This window comes from Pteropus alecto, unplaced genomic scaffold (assembly GCF_000325575.1).
Source record: "Pteropus alecto unplaced genomic scaffold, ASM32557v1 scaffold270, whole genome shotgun sequence".
Classification (NCBI taxonomy): Eukaryota; Metazoa; Chordata; class Mammalia; order Chiroptera; family Pteropodidae; genus Pteropus; species Pteropus alecto.
Window position 1 is genome coordinate 6,672,741 of NW_006430735.1, and position 19,437 is coordinate 6,692,177.

Genomic DNA, 19,437 nt, shown 5'->3' on the forward strand with positions numbered 1-19,437 from the left:
TGATTCAAGCATTTTTCTGTATGTATGTCATAATTAATAATTTACCCCCCCCCAAAAAAGAATACACTTAAGGATTTCTATTTATTTAAAGTAGTTTTGTATTAAAAATTCTGTAGGGATGGTTTTTAAATGGTTTAAATTTTACCTAATAAAATTACATTCTTGTTTGATTTTTAAACTTGGGCTTTTCTAGAAGAAGTGATAGATTTGAATTTTTCAATTCAAATTCAGGAACTCTTAGTTTTCTTTGCAACCAATCACTTTGTCAGACAACTGACCAAGATTTGGGACAGAGTGAAACTAACCAGACCACATAGTCACAGAATGTTGTTGGCTCATTAACAGGGCTTTAACCAGTCGCATAGAAATATATATTCATGTATCCATGAATACATATTACAATCCTCAAAGCAGCAGTGAATGACTGTTAAAAGAAGGTTTAACGTTTGAAATAATTATACATGTCTTAATTAGCTGTTTCCCAAACTTGTCTGAAAATAAGAAACACATGGGATTGTATGAATAATATAGGTTCCCGGGCCTGCACCAAACCAACTGAATTGGAATCTCTGTTCTAGGGGGAAGGGTACAGGAGTCAATTTAGCTAACATCCCAGGTAATTCTTACCATGGGACAAGTTGGAGGAAACAAGAATCTTTATTCAATGCTTAAATAGGAAAAGTAACACAGGAGACTTATATTTAAATAAGTATTCTCTGAGTGTTAACTAGTTTTACCACAACCTCAGTATTATAAGATTTTCCCAAACCATTTACCCTTTAAGAAATGTCCCTTGTTACTGATTTTAAACGGTGCTCTGAGTCACGTGTTATTCTGAGATTCCGAATGGTTTGGCAGTAGGACAAAGTTTTCCTAAATCATGAAATTCGAGCAGTAATAATTGTTACACATATGGATTTCAAACAGGATTCTGATATAGTGGTTTTCAGATATTTACTGAACAGATCAGCAGTTTCTCTTCTGCCCATTTCTTTATTGCAGGGTATTTCAAAAAGGAATCAAAATTCTGTGAAATATTTGAATTTGTCATATACAGGCTTAGCTTGTGAATATAATTATAAAAGAATATAATTTAGTTTCATTTTTAAAAAAGCATTTGTCCTAGGATTCAAAATTCTTTTTTCTTTAATCCATTTTGATAATTTTTGTAGTTTGCTTTTCAACTGTCTAAACAGCTCTTGAATTGTTACAACTTCCAAACAGCTAGTATATCTAGCATTTACTAGATTTCTTAAAATTGCACTAAGAGTTTTGGACACCTTTTATAAAAGCCAAAGCAACTTCAATCACATAAAACCATATTCATGGCCTTTATTTTTAATTGCATTTTTTTTTGTTTTTAATGCCTATAGCACCTGGTATTCCTAGGTGGTCTCCCATCCAAGTACTAACCAGGCCTGATCCTGCTTAGCTTCCAAGATCAGACATGTTCAGGTTGGTATGGCCCTACACTGAACTACATTTTAAAGTCTGTAAAGACCTTTTGACATTTGTCCTAAAAAAAATTATTTAGGACAGTATTTCCTAAAGCATGGATTCTTTATAAACATGCTGAGATGGAGGCTGGGGTAAAAATTATTCATTTGGATTCAACACTTGAGAGAGAAAGGAGGCGAAGTAGGGTTGGACATAGAAGAAATCGAAATACAAAGCAAGCCCGACAAAGCCCTGGCCATGGCCCCTCCCGTGGGGAAGCTCTGGAGCAAATGTTGTTGCTCTGAATTGACAGGCATCAGGCTGAAATGGCCAGACCTTATTAACCCTGCTTCTCTTGGAATCCAGGTTCAGGCTGCCCTGTGAGAATGAGACCTCTGGTGTGATGGCATCTGCAGACCTGACCTAGAAGTAGCTGACAGATGGAGGTCGTCTGCTGACCACACTCCTGGCAGCAGGGGAACAAGTCTTTCCTTGAGAGGGAATCTGCACAGCACAGCTCTGTGTCCACAAGATGGTTTTTGGAGAGAGACAGATGAATAGTATACATTTTAATGCATAGAGGCAATCCCTGGCCTGTTAGGAACCCAGCCACACAGCCGGAGATGAGCAAGCTACAAGTGAAGCTTCGTCTGTATTTGCATCCTCTCCCCAGGGCTAGCATCGCCGCCTCAGCTCCACCTCAGATCATCAGGCATTCGATTCTCATAGAGGCACCGGTCCCTGGTGCCAAAAAGGTTGGGGACCACTACTCTAGAGCATGGATGTCATTACCTTGATATCCTCGTATATAATCACCAAGAGGGGTCGGGGCAGACACATACTGCTTGATCTTCCAAGCATTATCAGATGTGGCACCTCCTTACTGTTGGCTAAGGACAAGTTTCAGTACAAATGTGCTGCTGTGAGTTCTTAACTGCCAACACTCAGTCAGAGAATGGGTGAACCGGTCTGGTAAAGGGGCTATGGGCAAGTCACCAACAGAGTCAACTATAGGTAAAAAAATTTTTTATCATAACACCTAACCATTTACTTCAGTTGTATATTTTCACTCTAGAACATTTTTGATAGTAGCCATTAACATGTTTTAAAAAATAGATTCTAATATTTGAACTCTTTTTAAATTTAGCATCTGGGTTTAAAAATATTTTAAAAAGGTAAAATAAAAAAGGTTAAATTGCTTTTTATAAAAGTCACTGAAAGTCTTCAATCTAAATAAAGCATATTGTTAGATGGTTAAGGGAAAAGGCTTTGAGCAAAATAGAAGTGAATTTAAAATCTGGCTCCAGTGTTCACTAGCTGTAGGATTGGTTTACAAGTTTTTCTATGTGTCTCATCTGCTTCTTTATCTGGAAAAAAAGGGAAATAATAATAAAAGCAACCCTTTCTTAGAGATGTTGTGAGGTTTACAGAATACATGATTGAGTTCCATTTCTAGTTCTGGTAACAGGATGGGCCACAGAACTGGATCAACCTTATCACTAAAAATAACTAAAAATACTTTATAAAATCTTTTCTGAAAATCTATAAGTCATCAGAGAGCTAATAAGATACTAAGATTTATCAGGCCAATGTCTAAGGAACCCAGAAAAGTGAATGAAGTAATGAAGCTGCTTTTGCCCTGAATCTGGCCAAACCCTAAGGTTTAGTTTTCACAGCCGCGTGACAATGACAGAAGATCCGATGTAGAGAGTCTAATGGGAAACCACCTTCCTAGTGAGCCCACAAGACATGAGAAGGTGGGTTGAGGAGCACACACCTGAAAATTTGTAATTATAAGCCAACCATTATGCTGCTTTGCAGACCATGTTCACACTGCCTAGGTGTTCCAGAGAAACCTCAACCTGCGAATTTAGTTTAAAGCCATCCTGGAAGTCCTTTTTCATAGAGGAATCCCAGCTAATAAATATAGAAGGTATGATAAAATAGTATATCACAGGTATGAAATCATGAATTTAGACTCGTGTTCTAAAATTAAAATTCAGTTTCTCAGTCACACTGCTGCTTTGCAAGGGATCTTCTAACCATGATATTTTGTCCCAGCTCTTAGATAAAGGGGAAACAGACTGTTGGAACAGAGCAATTGATGATATTTTAAGGATGAGATCATTGTTGGAGCGAAGTTCTTAGGAGATGATAAAAATGGTAATGAGAATAGCTATGTTTTAAAGCTCTATAAAGAAATACAAATATACATACATTTAATTAAACATATTATGTAACCGTAATTCAGGAATTCTTTTCCAAAAGAGCAAGCCTATCTTCTTGGCTTGCTCCTGTCATGTTTATGGAGCAAGTTATTTTAATGAAGTGTAATTTTAAAATCTTCAGTTTATAACACTTAAATTGATATTGCTTATACTTCAGCCAAATTTGCTGTAAAATCAAGGTTTACGTTTCCCCTTCTGCTCAATATACTGACTCAATAGCCTATGTTTCTGATTACAAAGTTTCTAGGGAATTAATTTAATTTTCTCATGAAAATACATTTTGAGCACATGATATAGGAAAACAGTCTCCAACCTTGTTGGCACCAGGGACCGGTGCTCCTATGAGAATCAAATGCCTGATGATCTGAGGTGGAGCTGAGGCGGTGATACTAGCTGCAAATATAGATGAAGCTTCGCTTGCTAGCCCGCCGCTCCTGCTGTGCGGCATGGTTTCTAATTGGCCACGGACCTGGTTTCTAACAGTCCATGGCCCGGGGGTTGGGGACCCTTGCTCTAGAGCTCCTGGTGGGATCAGGCTGAGGACAAATTTCAGCCGAACTCACATCAATATCTGCTTCGCCTCTCCTTTCCTGCTGCCCTCACACCCACGTTAAGTCTCGCCTGAGCAGCACTCCCTTAGTAAGCCACTTTCACAGGAATCTCTTTCTCAGGCTCAACTTCTAGGGAACTGAACTTAACACATTACCTTCCATTTCCTCCGTCTGTACCATTTTCTCTTCCATGGAAACTAAGTAGAAATAACTACTATGATTTTTCCAGCCAGGTTGAATATGGTCAGACAAGCATCTTGTTCTGAGAAGTTTTCACCAAAATACGGTCTTCAAATTGCAGTCAATTTTCAGAGAATTGAGAATTTATGTCCATATCTTTTTCTTCCATGTCTTTCTTCTGTTTTAGGATCTGAATCACATGTAGGTGCTGTTTTCCAGGGTTGTACTTTGTTTTAAATGCACCTTTGCGCGATCCGACTCAAGATATTCACTGATATTAGTATTCGCTTCTCTGTTTCCAACAAACATGGCTACCCAAAAAATACTACAGAGTTTACAATTTATATATATTTAGCATTGTGTTCTAATCACAAAAAGGACAATTTTTATTCTTATCTTAGATGGCAGAATTAAAGCACTTACCCATGAATTACAACTGCTAAATTGTAAGTGATCTCACTAGAGATTTTTAAAAATAATAGTCCTGCAGCCTGTTAGTTTCAATAAAATAGATACGCGGTTTCTAAATATGTCTAATTTCCAGGAACAGTAGTATATAAAAGAAAACATTGTCTCGACATGTTTGATGATCTCCGAATTTAATTACACTATCAATAGTCTGTTAGAAAACATTGATTTCTATCTTTGTAAAAGTCAAGCATTTGTACTTAAAATGGCAATGATAAAATTGTGACATTAACAGCTATCATTAAAACAAAGGGATAGTAAAGGGGTGTGAGAGATGGCAGGTCAAATTTGGGTGTGTTTATTTATATAATACCACTGATTATAGTGTACATTATATAATACATGGCATCTCATTTCAGAAATTGACTCAAGGTAGATTTAAATAATTCACAGCTTAATGAAATGAAATCTAGAAACCCAATACCTTTAGCAAATGATGTAGGAACTCTCTCAGCTTACACTTCTCTCTTTTTACTCCAGCGCTAGCTTCTTCACATGTATCCTTAGCTTTTATGAGTGTCTGAAGTTGTTTTCTTCACTAGATCTCATCCTACTCTCCCAGAAAATGTTACCACTTTCTTTATCTTAGATCTCTTTTTCTCTATTCAACTCTGACCATTCTATGTTTGCATCTATGCAACTGCAGAAAAACACACATCTGTGCAGACTGGTTTCACTTTATTTTTTGACAGGTTATAATAGTTTTTAATTATTTGAAATAAGGAAAATTACAAAAATAGTACAAAGTCTTCCCATATACCCTTTACTCAAATTCCCCATTTATTAACATTTCCATGTTTGTTTTATTTATTTTATTATCATCTCCCTCTGGACATATTTTTCTCTGAATCATTTGAGAGTGAGTTAAACCTAACTATATCAGTTAAACCTAAATAAACATACATCTGTATATTTCCTAAAACAAGGACATTCTCATAGCTAACCACAGCATAATTATCAAAAACAATATAATCAACATTGAATGCATTCTATAATCTAATCTGTAAACTTTGCTCAGTGTTCCAGTTGTCCCAATAATGTTCTTTAGAGCAAAATATATATTTATATATTTAGAGCAATATATATATATATATATTTTTTTTTTATTTCTGGTTCAGGATCTAATCCAATATTACACATTGCATTTAGCTGCCATATGTCTTTCATCTCCTTTAATATGGAACAAAAATTCTTTAATCTTTTATGGCTTTCATGAACTTGATTTTTTTTAAAGAATTCAAGTCAATTATTTTGTAGGATGCCCCAATATAAATTTGTCTGATGTTTCCTCATTATTAGATTCATAGTATGCATTTTTGGGACTATATGTAGTTTTGCATTTTGCTTTTGTAATTTAATAACCTATTTTGTAGATTTTTCTATATCAATTCAAAGAGATTCTTTTTTTTCTTTTTTCTTTTTTTTGGGGGGGGCGCATTGTTTCTTCAAGTATTCTTTCTGTCCCTTTCTCTCTCTCTCCTCTCTTTCTGGGAATTCCATTATGTATATGTTGGTACACTTGATAATGTTCCACAGATCTCTCAGATCCTGTTGATTTTTTTTTCTTGCTTTTTAAAAATTTCTGATCCTTAGAGTTGATTATCTCAACTGAACTATCTTTAAGTTTACCTGCTCAAATCTGCTATTGAACCCCTCTAGAGAATTTTTAATTTCAGTTATTTCCCTTTTCAACCCCAGAATTCCTTTTATAATCTCTTTATTGATAGTCTGTGTTTGGTGAGATGTTGTTTGCATGGGTCCCATTTTTGTATATAATTTCCTTTAGCTCTTTGAGTATATATTAGTTTATTTAAAGTTTTATCTGTTCAATGTCTGGGCTTCATTAGGAACAGCTTTTATTAATTTTTCCTTGTGTATGGGCCATATTTTCTTATTTCTTTTGAGTCTTGTAATTTTTGTTGAAAACAAAACATTTTGAATATTTTGATGTAGTAACTCAGGAAATCAGATTGTCCTCTCTGGGGTTTGTTATAACTGCTTTTTCTGGTATTTGTTGGTTGTTTGTTTGATGACTTTTATGAACTATTTTTTTGTGTGTGGTAAAACATACATAATATAAAATTTATCGTTTTATTCATTTTAAAGTACCGTTCGGTGGCATTAAGTACACTCATATTGCTGTGCAATCATCCCCCATCTACCCTGAGAACTTTTTCATCTTTCCAAACTGATATTCTGTATCCATTAAACAATAGCTCCTCATTCTGTGCCTCCACCCCCGAAACTATAATTCTACTCTCTGTTCTCAATGGATTTGACTACTCTCGGTACCTCGTAAGTTAACTTTGTAAATTTTGAACTCTTGTCATGTGTGGCCACAGAAATCTGCTCTGTTAGATTAGTGATCAGCTAATGATTTGACAGAGATTTCCTTAAACTCTTGAACCAAAAAAAAAAAAAAAAAAAAGGAAGAAAGAATAAAAGACCTCCTCGTCTTCGCAGATGGGCTGTGTGTATGTGCTTTGTCATGCCTTCAACACTCAGGCAGGCTTTAACTTCTCCTTAGCTTTCCCTCCTGTTTACGCAGAGCCTGACGATCAGCCAGAGGTGAGAGTTTAGGGCCTTTTTAGGTCTTTTCTGTGCATGCTCTCAACTCAGGGTATGTGGATGGTTTTGTACATTCTCAGAAATTTGTGGGAGCTTTTCAAAGCCTTTATTCCCGAAAACATTTCATTCTCTAGCCTTTCCTCCCAAGCTTTTCAGATTGTCCCTTATTTGCCTCAACTCTTTTCTCTTGCCTGAAGTGTCGTCAGTGGCTAAGACATATGCCTTTAAATGTTTTCAACAAATGTCCCCCTCACCCTAGAGATGGCTGTCTTATCCCTGGGAGAGTTCTGAGTTAGGTAAAATAAAGGCAAATCTTTGTGCCGGTCCTTCAGGGAGCCACCAGACAGGTCAAAGCAAACAACCACAATTTTTTGAGAGTAAGTTCTGTACTGCTTCCTCCAATACTAGTGCTGGGAATTCCCAGCACTGGAGTGGAAGATGTTACCAGGGTAAATTAAAATATTATAAAGCTCTTTTACTGAGACTCAGCTGTTTTTTTTTTTTCTTAATTAAGCTTTCCTTTGATTGTTAAATGTTTGATTGAATTCCAGAGTTCTGAATATGTTGTTCTGACAGTTTTTTGCCTGCTTATTTGTTGTTTTTATGGAGGTAAAGACTCAGAGTTCTCTGCTATTTTTGTTGATCTCATCCTTTGTTCTTTTTTTCTTTAAATACAGCATAGAATTCCAATGGATGAATGTACATAGTTTATTCAGCCAGGCCTTCACTGAAGAACATTTGTTTCCAATTTTTGCTAATGCAAGGAATTCTCCAATGAATAACTTTGAACGTTATTTTGTATGTGTGCAATTAAATCTATAGGAAATAGCCCAGAAATGGAATTACTGCAAGAGTACATGCATTTTGTAGTTTTTATAGTTATTGCCAAAGTGCTATACCACTTTACACTCCCGCCGTGAGAGTTTCTGTCTCCTTAACAGTCTTATCAATGGAATGTATTATCCAACCTCTCTGTTTTTGTCAATTCAGTAGGTGAAAAATGGTATTTCAGTGTGGTTTTAATTTCTATTTTTTTATTCAAAGCGAAATTGAACATCTTTCTATATTTCTTTAAAGAGACATTTGTATTTTATTTTCTGCGAACCCTCTGACATATACTTTACTGATTTTTTTACTTGATTGTGGCTTTTCCATATCGATTTCTAAGAGCTCTTTTTATATTAGTGTTCTCTCACTTTAAATACATGACTGTGAATCTCAGTTAGGCACTGGTGTGGCCCAGCAATCCTATTGTTTCCCTAATACATTAGTCCATTCTTTTTCCTACAATCCCAAGTAAGTATTTCATAATTTCTCCTTTCTCCTCACACTTCCAACAACTTGTCCTCCATGTTCACTTTCACCCTGTGTTCTATTTCACTGAGAAATATCAATGCCCTTCAGCCAATGACTATCAGAAACACACCTGTAGTTGAACAATGGTGAGTTTATCGACTTGCTGAAATGACGGTGAAAGCACAACATGAAGAACCATGTGGACATCTCAGTAAATGGGTGATCGAAAAGATTTCTATAGGATTTGGGTTTGTGTTAGGTGATTTGGGGAAGCAGATTTAAGAAGTGGGGCCTTTCTCTGGATTATATGTTGTCAAAAGCTGCAGTAAATTCTATGATCAAATGCGTTAATCCATCTTACTCAGACGGTGGGAGGAACAAAGTGAAGCTAAAACTGTGGAAATAAGCAGAAGTCACTCATATTAGCCAGTATTGGGGGATATTTGGTCACTTTTATGGTTTGGACTATATCCACATTTTTGTCTCTGTTTAGACATAATTATGGAGTGGCCTTGTTATTGTCTTGCTCTATTATGATCTTAGAGTGGCTTTTATTTTTTAATATTGGTATTATGTGAAATTTTTCATCTTCAACAGAACACCATGGCCTGGCTGTGAGTGCCTGGCCATCTCCTGGCTGTCAGGGGCTGCTTTGAAGCCATCAGAGAGAACTACCACAAAATCGCCTCGCCACATCTATGCTCTTATCTACACTTGTGCCCACATATTCTTTCTTGATACTAAGAAAATATCCTATCCAAGGCCAGCCCATCCACTTTCATACTAGATCCTATCTCTTTTCTTATTCAAGGTCTTCACTCCAGCCATTCTCCGTATCTCTCTTACATCACTTTTTTTTACCTCTGTTGGAGCATTCCTATGAGTATTCAAACATGCTGTTATTGTTCCCATCTTAAAAAACAAAATTTTAAAATAAAGCAAAACAGCAAAACTTCTTTTGACTTTAAATCTCCCCTCTAGCTACTGTCCTATTTCACAGCCTCATTTAGAGCAAAACTCTTTCAACTAGTTGTTTATACACGCTGCCTTATACTTCTTTCCCTTTTCTCTTGAATCTGCTCTCTACTGAAATTGTTCTTGTCAAAGTCACTAACAACCTCCAGATTGCTAAATACAGAGTAACACAGAACTCTTCTCAGTTCTTGACTTACTTGGTCTGTTAGCAATATTTAACGTCTTTGATTTTTCCAACCTCCTTGAAATTCTTTATTTCGCTTCAGAGTGAAGTTCTCTCTCTCACTGACCATTTCTTCTCAGAGTCTTTGCTGTTTCCTCTTCATCTACTCAACTTCTAAACTTTGGAGTATTCCAGGAACAAGTCATTGGATGTTTTTACTATGTACATTTACTCACCTGATGTTGTTACCCAATTTCATAGCTTTCAAAACCATTGATTTTCTGATAATTCCCAAGTTTATAGCCTCTGAACTTAAGGCTTGTGTATACACAACCTCTTACTCTATATTTCCACTTGGATGTCTAATTAGCATCTCAAACTTAACATATTTAAAACCAAACTCATAGCTCCCCAAACTGTTCTTTTAGGCTTTCTTATCTCAGTAAATAGCTGCTTCATCCTTTTAGTTGTACAGGCAAATAGCTTTAGAGTTATTCCTAACTTTTCTCTCTCATACTATATTACCAGTCCATCAGAAAATCATTTTAATTCTTCCTTCAAAATACTGTATATGCAGAACCTGACTATTCTCATCACTGCTATGATTACCACATTTGGTCCAAATCATCGTGTCTCATATGAGTTATTACAGTAACCTTCTACTGGTCTCTTTGATCATTGCCCCTTTATCAGTCCTGTCCCTAACATTTGTGGAGCTTGAGGCAAGAATACAAATGGATGCCTATATTTGCATACATTTTTTTAAAATTACAAATAAAAAACTTAAGTATCTTCTAATTTCTTATCTTGACAAATATATCTCTACAAAGACCTGAAACACCAGTATGAATTGGGAATTCTCAGGCTTCTAAGGGTTCTGCATCAGGAAGTAAGTAATGTGGAGATAACTGTTTTCTGGCCACCAGCCTTCAACCTGCTCTTTTTCTATTCTCAGCTCTGGCTCCATTCCCCACTGCAAGGAGCATTTTGTTCATGCATACGGACACCCCAGTCTGCATGTCCAAGATATACCTATACTCATTACAAACAGCTACCATTGGTAATTCTACAGGCCTAGGGTGTGCATGCAGGTGATGTTATCCACTCTAGAAAGAACAGACCCATGGAGGAAGGCTTTCAAGTTCCTGTAAGTGGACTAGGGGCAGTTTGAGCAAGGAATTCCAGGTCCCTGGCTATTTGTAGTATGATCTGGAAAGGGAGATTGTGGCCAGAAGAGGCTCAGAGTAGAGCCATTAAAAATAATTCAAGGCAGGGAAACTCACTCATTCCTCTGTCTTGAACCCCCTTATCTCAGATATCCCTTTCTTATCTGGATGTCAGGTCAGACTCCCCTTTACAGTCTGTAAGGGGAAAAGACAGAAGCAAGGAGACTATTCAGGAAGATATAGTAGCCAGAATGGTCCTTTTATAAGTAAAGTCACGTCACTCTTATTTTCTAAAACCTCCACTGGCTTCTTCCATTTCACGCAGAGGAAAACCCAGAGACTTTACAATACTGAGAATGCTCTCTGAGATCTGACTTGTCCTCAACCACTTTGCCTGACTGATCTAATTTACTCTACTCTTCCCCTTGCTTACTTGGCTCTGTCCACACTGGCCTCCCTTGTTGCTCCTCAAACAGACCAGGCGCCCTCCCACCCCAGAGACCTTTGAACTCACTCATTCCTCTGTCTTGAACCCCCTTATCTCAGATATCCCTGTAGTGTCTTTCCTCATACATTTTTTTCGAACATCATCTTCTCAGTGAAGCTCTCCGTGACCTCCTTATTCAAAATATTTCTGTCCCTTCCTTGTTTTGTTTGTCTCCACAGGTATTGCCACCATCTGACATAGGTATAATTTTATCTATCATCTGTCTCTCTATTTTAGAATATAGGCTCCATAAGGATTAGGATTTTTATCTATTTTATTTACAGACCCCCAGCTCTCAGAACAGCTCCTGGCCCATACAAGGGGCTCAATATATATCTTTGAATTAATGATTAAAAACCATTTAAAATCTTTTTTTCAATACAGTGGTGTATAGAGGCCAAAAGTAAAATGTGTCGCAGCTCATTAATATAGTACCAACTTTGTGCATGTTAAAACAGAAATAAATTAGCATACATTCAAGATTAACTCTATATAACAATCTCGGTCTCATATTTTCTATGGATGCCTATCTCCATTTTCATATTTTAAGTCTAGAAAATGTGTTTATTTATTTATTTCCCCCTCTTTGATTCCGGCCCCCAACACACACACACTTCTACCCCTGACCTATGGATGTTGCTGCTTTCCCCTTAAGAACTAGATCTCTAAAGGCGGGGCATCTCCTCCCACATGCGGGGGGCCCAGAGCACGGGGGTGGGGGGGTTGGGGGGGTGGGTATAGTCCCTGGGCCCACCTGGGGAGCAAGCCCAGGACCTTCTGCATGTAAAGCAGACATGCCAACTGCTACACTATGGAGTCATCCCAAGTTTAGGAAATTTAAATGATTAATTCTGGCAAAACCAAATATAGTGCCTAACAGATAGCACCATAACTTACTTAATACTATTCCCATTTTATTTATTTATTTGGATATTTACTTTCTAATATTTCACAAGTATAAGAAAGGCTCCAGAGAATGTTTTGGTGAGTAAAGGATTATTTCTTTTGTAGAATAGATTCCCAGAAAAGGACTTATTAAGTACCAATTTATACTATCACTCAGGTATAAAAATGGTTTCTCATTTTAAATATACATTTCTATGATTAGCATATGCCAAAAAGAGCAAACTGGTAATTGGTTCTTCACTAGAGGTTGTGCTGTTTTATATAGATTATCACATCTGAGCCCATTATTACTTAGTACTATTATGGACTGAATGTATGTGTCTCTCTAAATCAATATATTAAAGTCTTCCCTCCACCCTAGTGTGGTTGTATTTGATGTCAGGAAGTACTTAATGTTAAGTGAGGTCATAAGGTCCTTATTTAATAGGATTAGTGTCCTTATAAGAAGAGACATCAAAGAGCATACAGTGTGAGGACATAACAAGAAAGCACCTCCTGCCCTTCAGGAAGAGTCCTTACCAGTAACCGAATTGGCCTTGGACTTCTAACATCCAGAACTGTGAGAAAATAAATTTCTGTTTAAGACACCTGGTCTGTGGTATTTCGTTATGGCAGCCCTAGCAGTCTAATACTATACTGTTGCTGTCTCCATGTAACAAATGATGACACAGGGAACAAGAGATTAAGTGAGTTGTAAATATGTGGTGGAGCCAAAATTTGAATCCAGACTAATTTCACTTCAGGGCAGCCATTTGTTCTGAATTTAAGAACAGCACAATAAACTTGTTTAGGGCAGTGACCCCCATACGACATTGAAGGAAAAACCAGCTTATGATAAGTTTTGCAAGACAAGAACTATCCTTTCTTGTCTTATTAGGTAATTTGTTCTTTAGCATGTAATATTTTATTTACTTATTTATTTACTTACTTTCTTACTTATTTATTTATTTTAGGCGAGGCAACCCTTTGTTGACCTCACAGATTGCAAGGACCTTGTCATCTTACAATCTCTTATTTTTTATTTTTTATGCCTACAGCACCTGGTCTTCCTAGGTGGTCTCCCTTCCAAGTACTAACCAGGCCCAACCCTGCTTAGCTTCTGAGATCAGAAGGGATAGGGCTCATTCAGGGTGGCATGGCCATAGAATATATATTTTAAAAATATACAATAACTTGGGCGAATCTCAAGAACATAATGGTGAGTGAAAGAAATGAGTCAAAATACAGTAATATTCAGTTTATAAAATGTCATAACAAATATACTGCAAATACATTAAAGAATACAAATATAATAAAACTCTAAAGAGAAGCAAAAAATCATAAGCATAATTTCCCTTTGAGAGGGAAAAGAAGGAGTTAGAATGAGGGAGATGCTTAGGGAACTTCAAACTAGACCGTAGATATAAAGTTCTTTTGTTACACATCATTCTGGATACCTTGCATATGTTTTATATATATTATGTAATTATCCTACGTACTCATATTCAATAAAAGTAATTTTTACAGATAAGATCCTTTATAGATAAAATGAATAAAGGACATGGGTAGACAATCCCATGGTCTATGTTTCAGTGGACTATGAATAGAAGGACTGAGCATTAAGAGGGGGGAGCTCAGTGAGGAGGCATGCCTGTACAGTGAAAATCCTTCCCTCCGCTGTCTCCCATTGGGAGAAGGGAGTGGGTTTTGAATGTAAGAACAGCACAGTAAACTTGTTTAGGACAATGGCCCCCACAGGAAAAAAAAAATACACTCAGTCTCTGACTTTTTGTGGAACTGGGTTTGACTCTCTCTACCCAACTTGACATTATGATTATTTTCATAATCATAATGTCAAGTTGGGTAGAGAGAGTCAAACATACAAAAATAGAAAAAGAATAATTGAACAGTGGTACATCCTCCACATAGATGCAATAATTGTTACTATTTTGCTGTCTATCTAACTTAGTCTATTCGGGATGTTATAACAAAAATACCATAGAGAGGGTGGCTTAAACAACATTTATTTCTGAAGGTTCTGGAGTCTAGGAGGTTCTAGATCAAGACATCAGCAAATTCAGCATCTGGCGAGAGCCCACATCCTATTCATAGAATGTCGTCTTCTCACTGTTTCCTCACATGACCAAAGGGGATTATGTGTCAATATATGAATTTCTGGGAGATGCATTCAGTTTATGACATCTTTGTTGAAGGATTTGAAATCAAGTTGCAGATATAACGCTTCAGGTCTAAATACTTGAGCGCAGATTGTCTATAATAAAGACATTCTCCAACACAACCACGCAGTATTAATTATACATAAATGCATGTCAATAAGTTTATTGATAAATTTATCAATAAGTCGTTAATTATTCCATAATACCAACTCTAATATACACTTCATATTCAATCTTCCTCAGTTGTTTAGAATGTCTTTTATAGCTGCTTTTTGGAGAACCAGGATCTGCAATACTCAATAGCTTTTTATCAGTAACCTCAAACCATTATTTGAAGGACCGAGACTGTCATGCAATTTACTTTTTCGTACATTGGATCAGGGTATGTATTGGAGCAGAGGAGGGGCTTTGTGAGGAGTGACTTGTGCCTAGAAGCCATTCCAGGTAGGCCCAGGAGGTTGGGAGGTAGGTAAGGACAGGGGCTCACTCATTCTGATCCCTAGTAAAGATTGACTTTAGGCTAACAAACTAACATTACGTTTTTAGGAGTCAGTCAAAGCAAGGGTTCTCAACTGCCGCCAGAGGGCGCAAGGCGCGCCGGCAGAACTCCAGGTGGCTCTCGCAAAAAAAGCGCGCGTGCGCGGTACCGCGGCGGGCGGCGGAGGGAGCCGCGATGGAGGGCCCTCTGACTGTCCGCCAGGTAAGGGGCGCCTCGCTGGGGCGGGTTCCTAAACCGTGACTTACTAGTGTCCTTCGCGATGGTTGTTTAACCCCTCTCGGATTATGGTAATGAATTCCTCCCTTCCTTTTTCTTGGTGCTCTTTGGAGTAAAGTGGAAAGTTGTTACCGAGGAAACGGTTTCCTGAGCTTCCTGCGAGCCTTTCGCTTGTGGGCGATGCTGGAAGGGTCTGCTTTTCTGTGGACGTGTGCAGGAATTTGGACCCGAAATGTCATATTCCAGATGTCTCAGCCTCAAGTCCCATTGACTCGGGCTCTGTTGTCAAGATACTGACCCGATATCACGTTGATCCAGTTTCACCCCCTTCGCTTAACAGCTCTTGATTAAAGGGCTCAGACTAGGTGGTTTAAATCACTGTGCCGTCAACCACGTTTTTGGTTTCAGCTAGTTCCGTTATTTGTTTACTACCTTATTTGATAAATAGAACTTGTTGATTGATCTTCAGGGTGAAAGCCTACCATTGCTTCAGGAGTACATGCATTTCTGAATACTATCTTCATTACTTTTACTTTGGTTTTGTGTATATATTTTACTTCTGGAGAATTGCAGTCAACGCAGTGCCTTTTATTTGAGTAGCATTTTACAGTTTACAAAATGGTGGAGGCACTCAAATAATTGCCGAATGAACAAATGGTGAATACTTTTTCAATTGATTCTCTAAACATTACTATGGAATAGGCAAGATAGATATTCATGAACCCAATCAGTCATTCTTTCATCTATATCTCTCTGGCCCTGGATGTTTGGGATAAGATGGTGAGCAACACAGACATGATCCATGCTCTCCATGAGCTTATTGTCTAGACTAGAGAGAATTATTACCCCTACTGTAGAGTGAAGAAAACAGCTTTGGAGAGATTGAGTGACTGCCAATGACCACACAGCTAATAACTTAGAGAAGCGGGATTCTGTTGTAGCCATTCTACAAAGCCAGAATGGACCCCCACCAAAATTTGTTTTGGATATAGAAAGTGGTGATGCCATACACACACCATGAAGGTATAAAGAGGTTTATTACTTATACATAAAGGTTTATTACATATATACTTAACATGAAAAGGGAAGAGCAGGGCCAGATTCTCAAGCAGATCCGAAATGACTTGAATAGGCAAGGAAAAGAGGCTGGCCTCAGGTTTTTATTGTGGTTAGGGGATGGGGTGAGTGTAAGGGTTCCTGCGTGTGGACAGGGCTTGCTTGGTTTGACTCTCCCACCCACACGAAAGGAAAGAACACCCATGCTTTCTTACTAACTTGCCCATTTGAGGGTCAGAAGAGAAAGAAGGAGGGGGGAGGCTTAAAAGCTGTCTGCAGACAAGCATAACAAAAAATGGAGTGAGACTTATTATATTTCACCTCTGATGTTTGATGACTGAAATGTACCCTTTTTTATTTAGTTGAATTTGAACTTGTTTAAACTTGTTTAAGCCATAATGGCTCTGTGAGGCCTGCAGCCTGAAGTCAGTAAGGAAGAGGAAAGTTCCGCTGAATACCTTGTTCAAGAGCCCAATGATGTGTATTTTGTGAAGTACAATGAGTGCCTTGGTCATTATGAGTAATGTCTGGAACTCTGAGGGGCATAAGGAATGTCTTGGTGAGGTCTTTTATTATGGCTTTAGTATATGTAGAGACATGTGTGACTTTGGTTTATATTTTGAGAGCCTGTGAAGCAAGAGAGTTCCAGCGTTCTTTACCTCAAAGGATGCATCTCTTAGGCAGTGGTCCAAGAGTCTGTGAAAATGTGCTCCGATTTTTGGCCAGAGCATTCACTGTTAAGGTGACTGTGGGAAGTTCAGCCAGTTGCGCTGAACTTGGATCCTTTCCTTTATTGGGGACATTCCGGTTAAGGGATGAAAAGCTGTAGGTCTCCAGTGAGCTCCATCATGTGTAATGGTGGTGATGCTGTTCACTGAACAGCAAGTTTGTCCATCAAACTTCAAATGGAAGTTTGAAGAGTACAAACTCCTATTACTGTTCACTCAGTCGAACCCAACTTGCTCCCCAGGTATTCAAAGAGCTGAGAAGAGGAGTGACCTCTTCCAACACCATGATATCTGACAAAGGAATGAGGACAGGGAAGGCCATGCCCTTCTGCAAGTGGGATACGTGTGAGGCCCAGATTTGTTTCTGTTATGTAGCTAGGAGGACTTGGCGGTGCTGAGCTTTCAGGACCCAAGGCATAATGGACAGCTGGGGATGGAGGGTCACAGGCTCTATTTCCTGGAGAGTCCAGTATGCTGGCAGTAATTGCTGCTCTAATGGTATATAGTGTGGAGATAGTTTCTTGCATCAGAAGCCTGTGGACAATTTATAGACATTATGGGTGGTCCAGAGACTCTAGGAATCATGAAAAGAAGCTGCTTAAGTCTCTACAGTGAAGGATTCTTTGTGTGTGTGTGTGTGTGTGTGTGTGTGTGTGTGTGTGTGTGTGTATTGGGGGAGTAGCACTAATGGGAGAGTCTGTATGTGATAATTTTGACAAATTTTAAATTTTAGGGGGGAAGGAGCCCCATTTTGGGTGGACTGATTTGCAAATAACAGAATAAATGGGTGTAAGTAAAATGAGGAATATATTGCCTCTAGAACTCCCAAAGGCCTCAAAGATGTTGGGCTTGTTTTAATGTTGTGGATGCTAAGAGGGCCTGTAATCAATCCCTGGTTTACCAAATAATTTTCAGGAATTTAACCAAGGTGGCAGGCCTTACATATGTGTGGCGCAATGGCCCATCCCCTTTTTGTGAGCTCCTTTGTGAGTATTTGTGTGTCCTAAATGGATGTGTCAAAAGAATATCCTCAGAGAAGGGGTGTAATCAATGTAATATCGTACCTGTGCTCCTAGAGAAAATTGGATACAGTTAAGATCTTGCCTGTAAGGGCTGCATGCAATGGCAAGGCTTTTGAGGTATGCCATGAGTAGCTAGGTAAAGGTATGTCGTGTACCTCCGGAGGTGAAAGCAAACTGTGACTGAGAGATTATTGAAAGAGGCACTGAATAGAACATATTAGCCAAATTTATGATATCACAATATTTGCCTGTTTCTGATTGGTTAGAGTCAGTATTTGGATATAGGGGACTTCATGGGTTGGATCACAGCATCAAGGATACAGTAATCAACTGTAAAGCACCATTCGTTTTTCCAACTTTAAGAAGCCACGTTGGGCTGTTAAATGGAGAAGCAGTAGGGATAATCACTCTTTCACTAATTAAGTCTTACATAATAAATCTCAATCTTCGATGGCCGTATTTTATTTTACATTGAGCTGCATTAGCTATTTTAACTAATTAAAAGGGATTGGGGGAAATGGTCCATGGGGTTCCACTTTTGAAAAATCCGATTTGTAAGCTCCAAAGACTTGATTTAAATTTATTATTCATTGGGTCAGAGCATCTATTCCCACTATAGATTATTTTAGGGCGATGGGTACTGTGATCAGGGAGAATTTTGGCAAGGCAGTAGTTCTGGTGGTTAAAGGGAGGCATATTTATTTGTTTTCTATTTATGTTTAGTAATTCCCCTAAGATCATTGGGAGTACCTGGTCTAAATTTAGTGAGATCTCCACGTATAGCTGTAGTTTGAGCCCAATATTGATTTAATCCATAAAGATTTGTTAATTGATGCATTTCAGCAGATGCTGAAGTGAATTCAAAACCTATGCTGTAGAGGTGGAAAAGCCAATCTTTACCTTTTGTTGTATAAATTATTTTAATAAATTTTTGGATTTCCAACTGAGTCAAATTGGGGACCTCTGTTTCAGTTTTTTTTGTTGTTGTTAATGTATTTATTTTCCTTGTATCCAACTTTGTTTCTTTTTCTCTCTTTTTGGTGGTTAGCGAATATACTTTGGGTGGAGGAGGTCTTCTCTACCCTTTCCTATTTATAAATTTCTTTCTCCAGAGAGCCCCAAATCAGTATCATCAGGGTTAAGTGCTTCCCCTGTGGTTACTTTATATAAGAACCCCAAGATTAAGTTGAATTTGAATTAACCCTTTGCTGTGCCACACGGGTGCTATGGATGCTTTTCCCTGTAACCCTGAGGATCAGGGTTTTTGTTACAACAGAGGCATAGGTGGCAGCAGCTACAGAGGTACTTAAAGGTCTTGGTGAGCTAATGGCTCCT

At 38.0% G+C, this 19,437-nt stretch overlaps 1 protein-coding gene and 1 pseudogene across 1 annotated transcript in view; one reads left to right on the top strand and one right to left on the bottom strand.

Moving 5' to 3' along the window:
- Nucleotides 1-13,453: 13,453 nt before the first annotated feature.
- LOC112485280 lies at nt 13,454-13,572 on the bottom strand (annotated as a pseudogene).
- A 1,644-nt stretch (nt 13,573-15,216) lies between these two features.
- GRAMD1C (GRAM domain containing 1C) overlaps nt 15,217-19,437 on the top strand; it is a 75,322-nt gene continuing 71,101 nt past the window's right edge. Inside the window, exon 1 of the mRNA XM_025051447.1 lies at nt 15,217-15,281. Coding sequence (XP_024907215.1) covers nt 15,255-15,281 — 27 coding nt within the window. The 5' untranslated portion in view covers nt 15,217-15,254. The remainder of the gene's footprint in view (nt 15,282-19,437) is intronic.